The 19331-nt window shown below is 41.7% G+C and overlaps 1 protein-coding gene across 2 annotated transcripts in view; it reads right to left on the reverse strand.

Moving 5' to 3' along the window:
* LOC106561845 (phospholipid phosphatase 1) overlaps positions 1 to 19331 on the reverse strand; it is a 36056-nt gene that overhangs the window by 2672 nt on the left and 14053 nt on the right. The window contains exons 2-4 of one of the 2 annotated variants that reach the window (XM_014126113.2): positions 19022 to 19176; positions 6272 to 6555; positions 690 to 747 (exon numbers count right to left, since the gene is read on the reverse strand). In XM_014126113.2, the coding sequence (XP_013981588.1) occupies positions 690 to 747; positions 6272 to 6555; positions 19022 to 19176 (497 nt within the window). Of the gene's footprint in view, positions 1 to 689; positions 748 to 6271; positions 6556 to 9754; positions 9907 to 19021; positions 19177 to 19331 lie in introns of both variants that reach the window. The other variant, XM_014126118.2, reaches the window with a different exon arrangement.

Consider the following 19331-nt stretch of genomic DNA (forward strand, 5'->3'; position numbering starts at 1 on the left):
GACTGCAGGAATGTCCACCAGAATTGAATTTCTCTACCATAAGCCACTTCCAACATTGTTTTAAAGAATTTGGCAGTACATGCGGGGTCGTCTGATGAAAATGAGTATTTCTGTATGTAATAAAGCCCTTTTGTGGGGTAAAACTCATTCTGATTGGGTAGGCATATGCCCAGTCATGTGAAATCCATAGATTAGGGCCTAAAATATTTCAATTGACTGATTTCCTTACTCATTAAAATTGTTGCATTTATATTTTTGTTCAGTATATACTGTCTCTGCACTGCAGTAAACTGTAAATCTGATTTACTTGCCGACGTATGTATCAGATTCATGGTATTTTTGCTGCTTTTCGAGTTAAATATTCATATAGAACACGTCCAATGACCCTCTATAAATGTCTGCATTGTTAATGGATATGAATCTGATACATTTGAGCTGGGACAATAAACCAAAAATCAACACTGGACATTTTGCTGACATTCATTACAATAAAAAAAATAGGGCCCTACTAGAGAAATGTCAAATATCGGTGACAATTAATGGCTACATTCAAAGTAGTAGTTAAGGGTAATAAACTAGTGCACATTGTTTTCAATTTATCGTTAAAATTCAGTGTGGATTTTTTTCCATATCACCTAGCTCTTTGATACATGAGTGAACACAGAGGAAACCCCATAGAGCATACTTACTGCCAGGAACAGCATGCAGTACATGGAGAAGGAGGAGTGGCCGGAGTAGAAGGACAGCCTGCAACACAACACACAATGGCATCATGGGATGGCTGTGTGCACTGGGGGAAAAAACCCACAAATAATTCACCCACCCACTTCACATCGGCTCAGTGTTGGTGATAAATCCCTATTCTGTTGAATAACAGACACACACCCCTTTTCTGGGTAATAGGGTTGTGCTGGGGAGGGATGTCTGCTGACGTCTGTTATGGAGCACTGACTGATGAGGGGTGGGGATGTTGAGACAGCATCAGTTGCCCTGGGCGGGCGGTGAGAGAGCAGTTACCCTAGCCCACTTATCCGGCCGGCTTTAGTGTCTTCCTGTTTGCTTAAGCAGTGCTGCGCTGCCCAGCGGAGGCGTCCGCTCGTCCAGCAAATGACTGATAACCAGCTGCTGATATAAACAGTGGGGATAGCTGCAGGCCCACAGACAACGCCCTGGAGCCTGGTACTGAAGTGGACACTAGTTAGTGCTGGGAGAAAGCCCATGGTTACACACACTGCTCCAGTACTGAAGTGGACACTAGTTAGTGTTGGGAGAAAGCCTGACCATAGTGACCGAAAAAGTCCACAGTACTGTAACATAATCCACCAGCCTAATGGCATAACAATAGAGAGCTGTATACAGCTTCTCTAGTGGTAATGGGTGAAAACAGAGGTTAAGACATATCACACAGAGAGAGCCAAGAGCTCTAACTCAACTCCCTTAATTCAATTATCTTTATTAACCATGTGAGGGAAGACTGATAGATTGAACCCACAGGACCCAAAACCCCCTGTAAACCATTATAGAGGAATAACGTTGATTCACTGAGGGAGGTTTCCAAGTGTAAGGCACTTGGGACACACAAGCCAAGGTTCTGACTGACAGTGGGCCTCATTTCCCTGAGAGAAAGGCTCACGTTGCAGAAAGAGGAATCGGGGTGTTGATCTGACCTGCTCTCATCACTCGATCCACCAGGCAGTTATTTGTTCTATTAATGACTACCATCCCAAAGAAAACACCCAGAACCCGGCCCTTGACCGGGGAAGGGCTGCCATGGGAGACCAGAGCAACACCCAGGTAAATATGACCTGGGGCCACACGCGACTGGGAGAGCCCACCCAGGGATCATGGTAGAGATTAGAGTAGTCTCTGTATGGGGTATACTCTGGTTTCTAGGGTAACACGGGAGAGACTTACCACATGAGGTAATGATGCACCACAGCCAAAGTGTATAGTCTGTATAGAGACAGCCAGCGAAACACCACAGCCAAAGTGAATAGTCTGTATAGAGACAGCCAGCGAACTAACTAACGCCCACCACTGCCAATAACACGGGTATGACTGAGGATGGGACAGACCGGCAGGCACTCGACAACTAGCTCTCCATTTAGATTTGTTGTTGGTCTATAATTGACAAGTCCTAGATGTTGATTTCAAAATCTAAATAAAGACAGACTTCCTCTCCTTCGTACAACTGTCTTTTCAAGTAGATGAAAAAGATGTTCTAATCTTGCCAGATTGAAATTTAGAGTGACTGTTTTACAGAATTTGGTTAGTGCCTCATCTGATACTGGTAATTAACCTTGGTCTCCATGGTGATAAGTATGCTTGGAGACCAGCTTTCAGTGAAATCTCAGAGAAGCAGAATTCGTATGGAACTTCTAAACTCAGACCCACGTCCGCCTCTGGAGCAGGCTTGCAAAGACCCATTTACCCAAAGGCAAATCAAGGTAAAATCATGGTTCCTAGTCCATTGTAATTAGGACTTAAAGCAACCCCAGGTGTCCCAGTACAACGTAGGAGAGCCAGGCAATAGACCTACTTCTGTTTATTCCAGTTTGGCCTTGACTCCCACAGTTATTTGTGGAATTGCAAAACATTGTAAAGGTTAAAGTACAGAGAGAGATCTAGCTGAAGTAATTTCCCCCTGATAAGCAGCCAGCCTAGTTGTCAGTGTCAGACATCCTCTCAGTGAGTCTTTATAGACAATTTCCAGCTGAGCAGTTGTTCAACTGGGCACAGTCTGAATCCAAAATGGCTACCCCTTTTTTTTATTTTACCTTTATTTAACTAGGCAAGTCAGTTAAGAACAAATTCTTATTTTCAATGACAGCCTAGGAACAGTGGGTTAACTGCCTTGTTCAGGGGCAGAACGACAGATTTTGTACCTTGTCAGCTCGGGGATTCGATCTTGCAACCTTTCGGTTACTAGTCCAACGCTCTTACCACTAGGCTACGCTGCCGCCGCCTTTTCCCTATATAGTGCACTACTTTTGCTATGGGCTCTGGTCAAATGTAGTGCACTAAATAGGGAGCCATTTGGGACACACAAGAAACTTCAAAGTGTGGGCTTGCCTTACTCAACAATGATCTCATGGTCAGCACTCAGCATATCAGAACCATAGAAATATTATATATTGGATTCTATTTCTAGGAACAAAACATAATCAGCAATAAAGCAGGAGATATTCTATTTCAGTGGAAGTATGATATAATTGAGTCAGCAGATCTGTAACAAGCATCCCAGCTGGTCACAAATCATTCCTTAACCCTTCCTTTGATGTTTGCAGAGCTGTAAAAGTCAATGCATGCTTGATCGAGCAATACTGTACAGAAGGGGTGACGCAATTGCGGAGCCTCCGCGGGCTCTGTACCGAATCGCTGTGCGCCTCCCAAATTTTGTAACAATGCAGAGGGCTCCGTATAGCTCCGCACTGACATGATTGGTTGACGGTACAGTGAGGGAAAAAAGTATTTGATCCCCTGCTGATTTTGTACGTTTGCCCACTGACAAAGAAATGATCAGTCTATAATTTTAATGGTAGGTTTACATGAACAGCAAGAGACAGAATAACAACAAAAAAATCCAGAAAAACGCATGTCAAAAATGTTATAAATTGATTTGCATTTTAATGAGGGAAATAAGTATTTGACCCCTCTGCAAAACATGACTTAGTACTTGGTGGCAAAACCCTTGGCAATCACAGAGGTCAGACGTTTCTTGTAGTTGGCCACCAGGTTTGCACACATCTCAGGAGGGATTCTTCCCCACTCCTCTTTGCAGATCTTCTCCAGGTCATTAAGGTTTCGAGGCTGACGTTTGGCAACTCGAACCTTCAGCTCCCTCCACAGATTTTCTATGGGATTAAGGTCTGGAGACTGGCTAGGCCACTCCAGGACCTTAATGTGCTTCTTCTTGAGCCACTCCTTTGTTGCCTTGGCCGTGTGTTTTGGGTCATTGTCATGCTGGAATACCCATCCACGACCCATTTTCAATGCCCTGGCTGAGGGAAGGAGGTTCTCACCCAAGATTTGACGGTACATGGCCCCGTCCATCGTCCCTTTGATGCGGTGAAGTTGTCCTGTCCCCTTAGCAGAAAAACACCCCCAAAGCCTAATGTTTTCACCTCCATGTTTGACGGTGGGGATGGTGTTCTTGGGGTCATAGGCAGCATTCCTCTTCCTCCAAACACGGCGAGTTGAGTTGATGTCAAAGAGCTCCATTTTTGGTCTCATCTGACCACAACCCTTTCACCCCAGTTGTCCTCTGAATCATTCAGATGTTCATTGGCAAACTTCAGACGGGCATGTATATGTGCTTCTTGAGCAGGGGGACCTTGCGGGCGCTGCAGGATTTCAGTCCTTCACGGCGTAGTGTGTTACCAATTGTTTTCTTGGTGACTATGGTTCCAGCTGCCTTGAGATCATTGACAAGATCCTCCCGTGTAGTTCTGGGCTGATTCCTCACCGTTCTCATGATCATTGCAACTCCACGAGGTGAGATCTTGCATGGAGCCCCAGGCCGAGGGAGATTGACAGTTCTTTTGTGTTTCTTCCATTTGCGAATAATCGTACCAACTGTTGTCACCTTCTCACCAAGCTGCTTGGCGATGGTCTTGTAGCCCATTCCAGCCTTGTGTAGGTCTACAATCTTGTCCCTGACATCCTTGGAGAGCTATTTGGTCTTGGCCATGGTGGAGAGTTTGGAATCTGATTGCTTCTGTGGACAGGTGTCTTTTATACAGGTAACAAGGTGAGATTAGGAGCACTCCCTTTAAGAGTGTGCTCCTAATCTCAGCTCGTTACCTGTATAAAAAGACACCTGGGAGCCAGAAATATTTCTGATTAAGGGGTTCAAATACTTATTTCCCTCATTAAAATGCAAATCAATTAATAACATTTTTGACATGCATTTTTTTCTGGATTTTTTGTTCTTGTTATTCTGTCTCTCACTGTTCAAATAAACCTACCATTAAAATTATAGACTGATCATTTCTTTATCAGTGGGCAAACGTACAAAATCAGCAGGGGATCAAATACTTTTCCCCCCTCACTGTGGGTGGGGGCGGTACATCCTGTATAAACACCAACTTCCTTGGTAACAAACATGGAGAACTTTGACAAAAGCCTATCCAACAAGTTCACAAATAAAACATTTTATGATACCCCGTGTAGGGATTTCAATGACACAATGAGTTTGAACTCCTGGAAAGAGATCGGGGAGGTAATGGGGGTAGATGCGATAAAGATTTCAATGGAATGCAGACCGTGGAGGACAGAAGGACGCTGGCGCACTTTCAACAAATCTGATCTAACAACTTGTTTTTTTGTCAAATCGGTCATGGTTGATGTATTGTAACAGGCCCACAATGTGGTTACTAAAATTCGAGTTGGATATATTTTGCTGCGTAACATTTAGAAGTTGTCCCTTTTCAGGTTTAGAAAAAGTGATTGCTAAATGCTAATTCCCATTCGTACAAGCTGGTAGAATAGCTAGCATACATAAATCGATGGTGGTAGTCAAAGTAGTTTTTAACTATAAGGCAGTTGATTGAAGATGACATGAACATGTATCGGGGCTGGCATACATTCAAGTATTATACTCAGATTTTTACCTCAACATAGTGTGTAAATACACACAAACAATAGCCTAAATGTAGACACATTTTGGGGGCGATTTGGGATGGAGATGCAGGTGGGAAAACAGCGCAGTCTTTTTACTTCATGCCATCTTGGCAGATCTATGTTAAGCACCGGGAAACAGACTCCAACATCTCAGAAGAGGTAAGGTCTTGTCTTTTCATTTAGCCAGTTGCTTGTAATTAGCTGGATGGCTATAGAGATTAGCCCTGAAATCACTACGAGTGGTGCGGTGCAGACCAATTTATTGCATGCCCATGACAGCTACCCGAAGCATGAATGCCTCCGACTTCTATGGAGGCTGCATCACAGTAAATGCTGTACAGCCACTGCTGATGTCGGATTGACCACATAAAGCCTTTTAGGCATAAGGTGGAAGCTCCACCACGTCACTGCCTATATCTTTCCAGACTCATCAGATATGCCTAATACCCACCCGATCTGTAAACACTGAAGGGTTAGGAGGGCTAAGGGGAAGTGGTTCTACACCTGCTTTGCTTGCTGTTTGGGGTTTTAGGCTGGGTTTCTGTACAGCACTTTGAGATATCAGCTGATGTAAGAAGGGCTATATAAATACATTTGATTTGGTAGGGAGAAAATTCAGCCCAGCTGTCAGTTTCCTCTCAACACCCACCTGGCCTCGTTGACCATGTGCGTATCCCCGGTGCAGGTGAAGTCCTCAATGTAGGCGCCTGCCGTGCAGTTGATCAGCTCCCAGTCAGGCTTGCACACGTCCAGGAAGTGAGGTCGCAGCCGACCAATCGAATACTTGGCGATGTCAGTGAGCGATTGGCTCATGGCAGCCCCGAACACGAAGGTGCCGATGGCTTTGTAAACACTGGCCACATACATGTTGCTGAAAGAGGACTTTGATTTGATGCGCTTTAGATAGACTGAAAGGCACTCTCCAAAGACCATCTGTGAGGAAGGGAGGAGAGGAAGTAGAGAGTAGAGGTTAGATCACTTACTCATCCCGCACAGCTTAGAGTTACAAATATGTGCACATTAGTATTGTAATTCAAGTCAAAAGTCACAAAAATTACAGGTATTTTTAGAAGAATGTCCATCTGAGTGAATATATTATAAAGGCCTAACAAGGATGTCCACGGAGAAACATGTCTAAAGTGAAGGCCTTTTTAAAAGGGGAAATATCACAATGCAGATTGAGACCATGTTGAGTGCAACACACGTGTCATTTAAACATTGTGGGCGGTTGGTGAAATGGGTCTTTTTAATGTCAAATAGTGTGACAACTTTCTGACTCACACCTCTCTACCACACTGTGACAATGGACCTGAAAGCATAAGCAGTTATCTGGGAGTGTATTTGCGTTCCCCTATCTGGAAATAAGCCTACAACATTAACATATGCTTACTACTGTACTCTACACTCTCCCGAGGTGGGCGTTGACCTGATAACGGTTGACTGTTCAACTGTTTAAACATCAAGGGGAATTACCACCATGACACAGATACCATCAAGTCATAACGTGAAAGCCTTTGTGTGTTAAGGAATGGTCGAGGAACTGTCTTGAGGATAGAGGGAGTCCCCAACTTTCATTCATGACCTATAAAAATGAGTTGCATCCTGTGTGAGGGTTTCTACTTGCCGAGTACAATTACACTGACTGACTGGAAATGTATGGGATGTGAACCTTTTTGTCTTTTCCCATCAATTATAATGCAGAAGTTTCCTGTTTGATGTCAATTTAATGGAACTAAAAAGCTTTTTGATTTTGAATGCTGCAAAAGAAGGACTTAATAAGTAAGATTTGATAACAGCCACAACGCTCCTAGAGTGCCTCATTTAGGCATTTTACTGGTATCTATCTGGCCCATATTCACAAAGTCTCAGAGTAGGACTGATGATAGGATCAGTTGTCTTTTAGACTAGGGGTTCCCAAACCTTTTCACTCGGGGGGGCCTCCCTTCCGGCATTGGAGAACATCTAGCACGCGTCATGTCTATTTCTATGGGCCCAAGCATTGTTCATGACAGAAACTTCACACCCCTCTTGTTGGTGGAGAGAATTTTGCAGGTTTAAAACTTATTTCCTGCAATTCTACACATTTTGTCATGGGGTGCAAAGAAAATGTTGCCGTTTTAAAGCAGATTTTCTTGCAATTCTATACATGTTGCCATGTCTAATGTGTATTCATGTGATACTTGAGTGACAAAAGAATTACAACAATATCTATGGGCTAAACCGCCCCCAGGAAAAAACATTAGTTGACTAAGGTATGCAATGACTAACACTAGCCAATTTCGAAATTGCACCTTGTGCATTTATATGATTCCATAACACATATGGAATCATGTACTAACCAAAAAAGTATTAAATCAAAATATATATTCTAACACAGCTTTAAACACTCTTGGCATTCTCTCAACCAGCTTCATGAGGAATGCTTTTCCAACAGTCTTGAAGGAGTTCCCACATATGCTGAGCACTTGTTGGCTGATTTTCCTTCACTCTGCGGTCCAACTCATCCCAAACCATCTCAATTGGGTTGAGGTCAGGTGATTGTGGAGGCCAGGTCATCTGATGAAGCACTCCATCACTCTCCTTCTTAGTCAAATAGCCCTTACACAGCCTGGAGGTATGTTTTGGGTTATTGTCCTGTTGAAAAACAAATTATAGTCCCACTAAGCACAAACCAGATGGGATGGCGTATCGCTGCAGAACGCTGGTTAAGTGCGCCTTGAATTCAAAATAAATCACTGACAGTGTCACCAGCAAAGCCTCAAAAGGGCTTTATTACAGACAGAAATACTAATCTGCACTCTGCCCCCCCTCTGAAGATCCCGCAGGTGAAGAAGCTGGATGTGGAGGTCACCCCTGCCGGATGTGCGCCACCCATGCCGACCCCTCGTGCCCCCCGTAAGGGGCACTCCCCCCAGTTTGGGAACCACTGTTTTAGACCATGATGACAGGAGGGACTTGATCCTAGATCAGCACTCCTACTCTGAGATGCTTTGTGAATACAGGCCTCTGTGCTTTGAGTTTAATATCGAGAAACTCTCTTGGAAATGTACTAACATGCTGACTAGATTTTGATTTTGTCCGTTCACACCAAACGCAAATCAGGACAAGCAGGTTGAAATATAAAAACTAATTCTGAACCAACTATATTAATTTGGGGACAGGTCGAAACACATGAAACATTCATGGACATTTAGCTAACTAGTTTACTGTTGCTACCTAATTTGTCCTGGGATATAAACATTTGGTTGTTATTTTACCTGAAATGCACAAGGTCCTTTTTCCTGGATCTTTGTAGAATATTTTTACTGCCAACAATTAATCCACAGATAAAAAAAGGGGAAACCTAGTTAGTTTCTAATTATTTATCTTCCAGTCTTCTTCCGTGGACTTTATATGGCGGTTGGCAACCAACTTTGACTGGAGTGTGGACCTCAGTTCATCTTTCAATCACCCACGTGGGTATATGCTCCTAAAAACCAATGAGGAGACGGGAGAGGCGGGACTTATAAAACCAAGTTCTCTTTTAGCGCCTGGCTACGCATACGCTCGCGAGCAGTTTGGATGAAATGATTGAATAACATGTGTAAATGTATTTTGCAAAGCTCGCGCGGGCAGTGTGCTCAGCATGTTACACAGTCAGAACACTGGCCCAGAGTCAAGCGATATCTCGGGAAGGCAGAGGGAGGGACAGTCTGGCCATTCCTATTGTATCGTTCAGACAGAGACTGAGTAGACTTATGGAGAGGTCTTTGTTACGGGGACTTTAACGGTCAACTGCCATGGTCTGATACGTTTGTGATCTAAGGGTACATAGAGAAGCAACTAGCAAGAGTTGGGGATTTGTTTGCTTTTTCAGTTCTGAAGTGACACTTTGAGCATCTCTAAAATATGCAGTTCAATTTACAAATCAGTTTATTTGTTTGCTTGCTTTTGCAAGGAGGAGCATGGTGCTCCATTTATTTATTTTCACACAGACAGTGTGAGAATGTGATTAATGAAGCCAAGAAGTTAAACTATATACACATCATTGCTACAGTGATGTATGTATAGCATAAATTAATGACAAGCGCTAAGACTGGGAAAGGAAGAGAAAGATAAGTTATCTAGTGAACATAAAAACAGGTGCACTTACAGTGAGCACTATGATGGGTATCATAACGCCACCTAACAACTGATAGGATATGGTGTCTTCTTTAAGAGGGTACTTGATTGAATCATCGTTACAGAAAAATCCACGCTTGAAGGGATTGTGTAGCGGTGTGAGTATTGCGAATGGGAGTCCAGCTAGCAAAAAAGCAAAATTAGAGAAAACAGAACAAGAGAAATCGGTTAGGAGAGTAGGCTCTAAACAGCCTCCATATAAAGTCAATGCACAGTGCACGCCTGTCTAAAGGCGTCCGCATGCTTCCCAGCCGAAACAGTTCGGTAGAGTTTTTGCATATATTATGGCAACATTTTGTGACGTTTTTGTTCGTTTTGGACTTCAGTGAGTTTTTATTATTATTATTTTTTGGAGCCGAAGTATACGCCCCCTTCATCAGCGATTGGTCAACAGTAGGGATTCTTCAAGAAAGTCTGTCATTCAACGAGGCATGACTCATTTTTATGCACATTCTTTTAAAATGAAGAATACTGCACCAAACATCTTGGTTAGATGGGTTCAGTTGGTAGAGCAAGGCGATTGCGTCGCCAGGGTTGTGGGTTCGATTCGCATGGGGGATTAGTATGGGAAAATGTATGCACTCACTACTGTAAGTTGCACTGGATAAAATCGTCTGCTAAATTACATAAATATCTAATATCTCTTCGGCATAAATGTCAATTAATGACAGATTTCTTGAGTTAGATTAATTCTGAGTATGCGAGCACTCTCGTTCGGTTCGGCTAGGCTCCAGCCAAACTGAAGCATGCTGACGCCTTAAGACTGACAGGAAGAGAACATTCAGAGAGGAAAGTCAACACATATCCAAGTAGATATTTAAACATCGCAGGCTGTCAGGAACATAAGGAATGAAAAGTTTAAAACATTGTGGTTAGAGAGTTGTCATGGCAACAGCCCCTACTCACTCCCATGGTAAAGAGATGGTGTTAATGGAAGAACAAACAAACGCCCAAATTATTCCTCTGCACTGATTCACAGCCTCAACTTTCACAGCCGTTTCGTGCTTGAGTGCAGTGGACTGGACACGCAATATGACAAGTAGTTGACCATTCCACAACAACTCCCAATAGTGCTTGTTCTCTCTTCATCTCCCTCTCTGGGTTCATTTAAGGGCACAGCAGGTCATCCTTTTGGAAGTGGAATCATTAGGAGGAAGGATGTTTGACCTGCCTTTCTACATTTATCACAAACCATTTTTTTTTAAATCATCCGTTTGAGACCTTTTTAGACCTATACATGCCTCCTATAAAAAATAACTTAGGATCTGTGAATCGTACAAGATACAGACAATATATTGGTGTCATTATACTCCTTATAGTGTGCCCTATAGAGTACTTCTAGATTCTGAAATACACATATTTCAACATAAAAAAAATATTCATATGAAAATCTCAAAATTACCCTTTTTGGCTTTGTTCATTTTAAGATATCTTGTTTGGAACAATATACTCTACAAGTGCATAACATTTCCAGAGGGGGCTCTCTGCTAATTCTGAAGTTCTGATACATTTTAGGAGCACCACCAACACCGTGAATGTTAAATGGATTTAAACGGGCGCTCCCTCTGCTTGTGATTTGCAGAATGTGCAATCCTAAAGGAGGGCTGTGATTGGTTAATGACCTATAACGTCAATTTCTATGTATAAAATGGGTCATATCATTAAAAGTACCAGAGAGCCCACTCTGGAAATGTGATGTGTTTGAAGAGTATATTGTTTCAAACAATATGTCTAAACATAAGCAAAATCAAAAATAGTATTCGAGATATTTAAAATGTTTTAATGTTGAATAAATTAAATGTTAGAATTGGCATTTCAGAATCAAGACATACTCCATAAGTTGACGCACACGATAAGGTGTATAATGACACCAAGATGTTGTCTGTATCATGTAGGGTTCACAGATCATAGTGTCTTACAGGAGGCATGTATAGGTCAACAACAAAAAAAAGGGCCTATTATGGCCACTTTCATCATGATTTTCCCCACTTTCATCATGATTTTATCAAAACATGTTGTGATATAAATGTTTAAAAAGCATGTCAAACATTCCTCCCAATGAAGTTCCTATGTGAGAATTGACAGAACAATCTGAGATACAAAAAGATTTTCCGCTCCGCTGGCGATGAATCGCCCAAGTAACTCAGAGGAATGCTGTAACTGAGGAAGATTCACCTGGTTTCAATGTTAGTTACATAACAAACTTTACAATAGAGTTTCACACTACATACAGTAGGGAAACTGTATTTGCTTCAAACGTGCTGTGGAAGAAGTTTTTATTTCACCTTTATATATACAGGTAAGTCAATTAAGAAAATGTTTTAGTAGTTAGTAATAAACACAAAACCGTAAAATCCCACACTGCTAGCTCTACAACACACATTGACCCAAAGAAAGTAGGAACTGGACATGTAGAAAGCCCCCCAAAATAGTTGAAGTTAATTCACATTGGTATGCAAATACTCTCCACGACTGATCTAAGAGGTTGTATTTCTGGATGTTATCATAGTCCGATCATGCTGTTGTCATCACAAAGGACCCCAGAACAGTCTGGCTGTCAAGGACTGAGAGGAGAAACTGGTCCAACACAGAGTCACGTGACAGATTCACTCTCGCTTTACAGACCCACTGTTCCTTAGAGCGAAAGCTGCATTGTGAAGCACCACAGTTTGAAAAATGTTGCCACGTGATGTGTATATATATAAATAAATCAGTGTAAACCATAAATAGTCTTGTCCAGGGGACTGGAGTGGAGATAGAAGCAGTGAAACTTATGTATGGGACTCCAGTAGATTATGACAGATTAAGTATAGGTAATGGCAAAAAAAAGTCTAGAGTGTGTGTACACTTTTTACTATACCTGTGAGTACCAGATGTTCTCACAAGCATAGAAAACCAACAAAAATTCAGAGAAGTCAGGGCATTTTGCCGGTCCTCAATTGTAAAAAGGCTATTAAATAGCCTTTTAGGAGTTAGGGTAATGGAAAATAGGATTTTGAACGGGAATCAATTGTTGGTCCTCAAAAAGTCGTCACAAGTATAGTGAGACATAGTTGTGTGTGTGTGTTTATATATATAAACATCCTGAAATCAGAGTGTTCCAGGAAAGTGTTCCAGTTATTTTTGGACAGAGAAAGTAGACAGTGTTTGTTCCAAAGCCTATCAACAGGATCCTCAAGTTTTAATAACATCTCTACATCCAACGCTCAATAACAAACATGTTGAAATTCTTCTAAATCTAATTTCTGTGTTAGCAGATAAACCTTAGGATCAATTATGTTTGCTATTGCCAAAGTTGGAAAAAGTGGTTAAGGAAAATTCCACAATAATGGAATTGCGCTGAGACTCAGATTTTTCACTTAAAATGTATGCCAAACAAAAAAACATTGATTTCAAAGTTTAACAAACCATAGAAAAACTCTATGCACAAAGACTACTGTTAACAATTTACACTGAACATTTCACAAAAACACATTTACTGGAAGAACTGTGCAGATGCAAAGTTTGGTAACAGAATTTTGGTAAAATCTCCCATGTTTCCAAAAACTCTTAAATGCTGTATCTACTCCAAAATAAGATTTAACGATGTCTGCAGAAAGAATAGGGTTTCAATGATGACATGACAAATTGACTTTGAAAAAAAATCTATTTTGGTTATTGAACTACAGTAAGTGAACTGGATTTATACCCGGTAACGGAAATGCGGTAACGGAATTTCATCATCGGTCCCTAATCTGTAGTACACATAAATGTATAATTATGGATATGGTGATGTATCCTAAATAGGTACACAAAAAGGTATAAATATGCAATATCCTCCTTTGCATATTTGGGTATTATTCTACACACTGGCTATTATTTTAATGAGCTCTGCCCCCAAACAAGACCAGATTTGAACCAATCATAGATGTCTTTGTTTCCCAAGTAGGGGCCATCAAAGTACAGCACAGTAGAGCACAGCACAGAACAGTAGAGTAAATTATGAGCTCAGTACAGTAGACTAAATTAGAGTATAGTTCAATACTGTACAGTTCAGTACTCAACCCTAGTGTGCTCTAGTGTAACAAACTCCACTGTGCTGTCCAAACTTGTAAATCCAACTGTGGTTTGTGACTACTATGATTTGTCATTGTAGCTTATCAAATTGCAGACATGTTACGGATTCCTCGGAAATTCCATTACCGATTTGGTAAATGTTTTTAGTTTTAATCACTTAATAATTTATAAACCAAATAAATATGAGTAAAAACACTAAACTAGTTGTTGGCAGGGATGCACGATATATCGGTGAGCATATCGGAATCGGCCAATATTAGCTAAAAATACCAACATCGGCCCGATGTCTAGTTTAACGCCGATGTGCAAAACCGATGTCAAAGCTGAAGTGCATACCTATATAACGTAGGTACATGACGTAATGACGCCATGTAAAATGTAGCGCTACATGTGCAACACAGCATTCCTAACCTAGCACACAATGTCTGCTGTGTGGATCGAGCAGTCAACAAGTCAAGCAGTCATTTGAAAGAGTAAGAACATTTCAGCGAGACAATTCAAAGGTGAAATCCATTAACGCCAAGATAATGGAATTCAATGCCCTTGACAATCAACTGTTCTCTGTCGTGGGCGATGTTGGCTTTCGCCGACTAGTCGAGCACCGGTACACACTACCAAGTGCGCTATTTTTCAGATGTTGCCCTACCGGAGTTACACAGTAATATTGTCACTGCTATTAGCTTCACGACTGACATTTCGACCAGCGATATCATGCGGAGCCTGACAGCACAGTGGGTCGTCAAGGATTTCGTACTGAGGAAAGTTTTTTTGCATGCTCATGAATGTACTGGTTGTCATACCGTTGCTGCCATTTCAATGGCATTTGAGAACATATTTGAAACATGAACACACTCCTAGCTCCATTCTAACAACTGACTCAAGAAATAAGCTCATCAACTGCGCCTGCAGCAGACGTGATACCCTCTCATGGCATTGAAACACTTGCTCAACAAAACTGCCGACAAAGGCTGTGAACAAGCGATTCGGTGGCATTCTCTCTTTACTGTGTCGCCACCATGCTCGACCCTATGTACGAGGACCGCTACTTCGATGCAGAAAAGAAACAGGGTTTACGTGAAATGTTACATACACAGCTGGACAAGATGGAAACGGATACAGTGACAGTGCGCACCGAGGAAGAGGTGCCACAGACAGACAGAGCTGAAACTTCACTGCTTGACATGTATGATGAAATCCTGGTTGAGAATGAAACGACTGAACAAATTAACAGAAACAGCACAGTAAGTAAGTGGAAGAAAAAGGTTTTGATTATGTTTTACTGGTAATGGGGACATACGTAAAGGCCAACAAAATCACTTTTTGGTCAGTGTGGTGTGCGTGTAACCTTTAACTAGGCATGTCAGTTAAGAACACATTTTTATTTACAATGAAGGCCTACCGCGGCCAAACCCGGACGACGCTGGGCCAATTGTGCACCGCCCTATGGGACTCCCAATCACGGCTGGATGTGATACAGCATCGAACCAGGGACTGTGGTGACGCCTCTTGCACTGAGATGCAGTGCCTTAGGCCGCTGTGTGTGTGTGTGTGTTAACTATTTAACTGTACTAGAATGCTTCAAAAGGCCAAAAATATGTAAATATCAGTAGTTTTTTTTGGCAAGGAAAATATCAGATATCGGTAAAAAATGTCATATCGGTGCATCACTAGTTGATAGTTCTACCTTAACTCGTTACCTCTGTGAACTTTCCCTCCTAATGATGGAGAGATAATAGAAAATATCTTAAATATATATGTTGTTGTTTTTTGATAACGGAATTTCAAAGCACATAAGGCAATGTTTCATAAACTCACAGAAGGCAGAAAAATGTATCCGAAACTAAATATAAGTGTTGATATTAGTTGGCAGGGGTCTTCAACATTGTGTTTTACATGTTCTCTAAGACCCTTTTTCCATCTGTTTGACCAAAAAGCAAAGCCTTTGCTTATTCCAAATTTGTACAATGGAAAATGGTTGTAAAATATTCAGTGCCTTCGGAAAGTATTCAGACCCCTTGACTTTTTCCGCATTTTGTTACGTTACAGCCTTGTTCTAAAATGGATTAAATAAAACAATTGCCTCAGCAAATCTACATATAATATCCCATAATGACAAAGCTAAAAACAGGTTTGCAAACATTTTTAGAAATGTTTGCAAAATGTAAAAACAAAAACACTTTGACATAAGTATTCAGACCCTTTTCTATGCGGCACCTTGCTATTGAGCTCAGGTGCATCCTGTTTCCATTGATCATCCTTGAGATGTTTCTACAACTTGATTGGAGTCCACCTGTGGTCAATTCAATTAATTGGACATTATTTGTAAAAGCACACACACATAAGGTCCGTCCCACAGTTGACAGTGCATGTCAGAGCAAAAAGCCATGAGGTCGAAGGAATTGTCCATAGAGCTCCGAGACAGTATTGTGTTGAGGCACAGATCTGGGGAAGGGTACCAAAACATTTCTGTAGCATTGAAGGTCCCCAAGAACACAGTGGCCTCCATCATTCTTAAATGGAAGAAGTTTGGAACCACCAATACTCTTCCTAGAGCTGGCCGCCTGGCCAAACTGAGCAATCGGGGGAGAAGGGCCTTGGTCAGGGAGGTGACCAAGAACCCGATGGTCACACTGACAGAGCTCCAGAGTTCCTCTGTGGAGATGGTTGTCTTTCTGGAAGGTTCTCCCATCTCTGCTGCACTCCACCAATTAGGCCTTTATGGTAGAGTGGCCAGACGAAAGCCACTCCTCAGTAAAAGGCACATGACAGCCCGCTTGGAGTTTGCCAAAAGGCACCTAAAGTCTCTAAGACCATGAGAAACAAGATTCTATGGTCTTATGAAACCAAGATTGACAATTTTGGCCTGAATGCCAAGCGTCATGTCTGTAGGAAAACTGGCACCATCCCTACGGTGAAGCATGGTGGTGGCAGCATCAAGCTGTGGGTATGTTTTTCTGTGGCAGGGACTGGGAGACTAGTCAGGATCGAGGGAAAGATGAACGGAGCAAAGTATAGAGAGATCCTTGATGAAATCCTGCTCCAGAGTGCTCAGGACCTCAGACTGGGATAAAGGTTCACCTTCCAACAGGACAACAACCCTAAGCACACTGCCAAGACAACGGAGGAGTGGCTTTGGGACAAGTCTCTGAATGTCCAGCCAGAACCCGATCGAACATCTCTGGAGAGACTGGAAAATAGCTGTGCAGTGACGCTCCCCATCCAACCTGACAGAGCTTGACAGGATCTGCAGAGAAGAAATGGGAGAAACTCTCCAAATACAGGTGTGCCAAGCTTGTAGTGTCATACCCAAGATGACGAGGCTGTAATCGCTTCAACAAAGTACTATGTAAAGGGTCTTAATATGTAATAAAAAAAAAGTTTTATTAAATTAGCAAATATTAGTTTTTGCTTTGTCATTATGAGGTATTGTGTGTAGATTGATGAATACTTAGACTCTTTTCTTTCGTTTGACATGCTCATATGAACTTCACGTTGGTGCTCATGGGTCCTTTTACATGGACATGACCTTAAACTAGCAACAGTCATCGAAATTGCCAAAGGTTTTCAAAACAATTATAATAAATGCAACAGTTGGACAATGGATGAAGATACTCCAAACTTAATAAAAAAAAAAAAATTATCCATCAGATATTTACTGCATGGACAGTTTAGTTTTTTTTTGTAAAACATCACATTTTCTTATTGTATGAAGTATTTTAAATATTTTGTGTTAAAATAAATACAATTATATGTGCCTCATTTGCATAAAAACACTGGGTGTATATGCATATATTCATTAATTAACATAAGGGGGTTTAACAGGGCTGCAACCTTCCAACCACTTGCCACCCCACCTGCACTCCCCTGCGCCTTCTACACTGCCTCGTTCTCTTGCATAATTCAACAAGTGTGTCAATAACAGGATAATCTCGGATTACTTTTTTTTTATCACATGCTTTAGATTACACCCATCTAAACTTACTCTACGTTGTTTGTGAGTTCAGACATAATGTTCACTACAATCTGAGTGTTAATTTTCTGAACCATTCTTTCATTTCAGCACATGTAATTTGTAAACATTTCATCCATTAAATTAGAACTTTTTTCAATTCCACAAAAAAGGAACACCCATCAAAATAAAGTCATTTTTCTTCTCTTTCCTGTGATGTAACTGTCGAGGCGGTGCGTTAAATCCCAGACTAAGCTTCAGCGTATTCCATTAAGACCATTTGACAGGTCATTACAAACACTTCCGCAGTCGTAACGTTAACGGGAAAAATTGATAGGCACAAGCAAGGGTATGAAAGCGTCGCAGGAGTAAAATCAAGCCAGCGAGATTGAAGTGACAAGTGGATTTTGCACCCCTCAAACACAGGAAATAGATGGCTGAAATAGACAGATCCTGAGGTAGGCGAGGCATGCGCGTTGCTAGTTAAACTTTAAATCACGTTTGAATGGCCTAGTTAACAGGGTAACAAAATAAACAGCTTGACCACAGGGGTTTGCTGGTTTCTCTCAGGTCCTCTAATCTCTTTTTACATTTCAGTCATTTAGCAGATGCTCTTATCCAGAGCGACTTACAGGGAGTGCATTCATCTTAAGTGCCCTTACATGCTCTTTGATATTCAACCCCAGAACACCCTTCCTGTGAGTCGCCTGCAAACACCAGGACTTCCTCGCTGATCCGTTGGACTCTAAAGGCCTAATGTTGATGAAAACTTCTCTGTAGCTCGTGTTGTAAAAGCTTCTCAGGTGACTGAAATGACATGTGGAAATCAGGATATGTGAAATGAAATGAGGACACGGGAAGGGGAACTCTTTGTGGACTGGACATCCTCTTTTGAGTTAATAACCCTGACACAGTTGGCAAAGCTGGTTGAAGTATGACAACTAGTTTTGCTTACTGGGTATGACCTTGTTGAACTTAACCCTTTGGTTCGGACACCTAAGCTCAGTGGACTTCCTCCCTAATGTTGAGGCCTTACTGATATGATACGCATCATGGCCAGGGGTTTAACATCTTCACTTTTTACTGAGATAGAACAACTGCCTGTTTGTTAGTCATTGTGTAGTACTAACAGTGACAGAGATGCATTGGTAATTATGTACGCTGCTGTTCAATGTTTGGTCAGTTAAAATCTAAGAAATATCTTGGTTTGTCAATTCTACTATTGTTACTTACACAGCAAATGGGCAGAGCGAAGCCCGCCGTGTAGAGCACATTGGAGGTGACTGTACTCTGGTGGAAGGGGTAGCTGATGCTGTCATCGTTACAGAAAAAGCCCCTCTGATAGGGCTTGATTTTGCCCAAGTTAAAGGCTGCCAGGGGCAGTCCTCCTGTGGATTGAAAGAGGAGGTAAAAGGGGTTAACTTTGTAATAAAAAAATATTACATTTAAATGTAAATAGGGATATGAGGAATAAATACACAGTGAATAACGAATAAAAAAAATATGGCTATATACAGGGAGTACCAGTACCGAGTCGATGTGC

Source organism: Salmo salar, chromosome ssa01 (genome assembly GCF_905237065.1).
Source record: "Salmo salar chromosome ssa01, Ssal_v3.1, whole genome shotgun sequence".
NCBI lineage: Eukaryota > Metazoa > Chordata > Actinopteri > Salmoniformes > Salmonidae > Salmo > Salmo salar.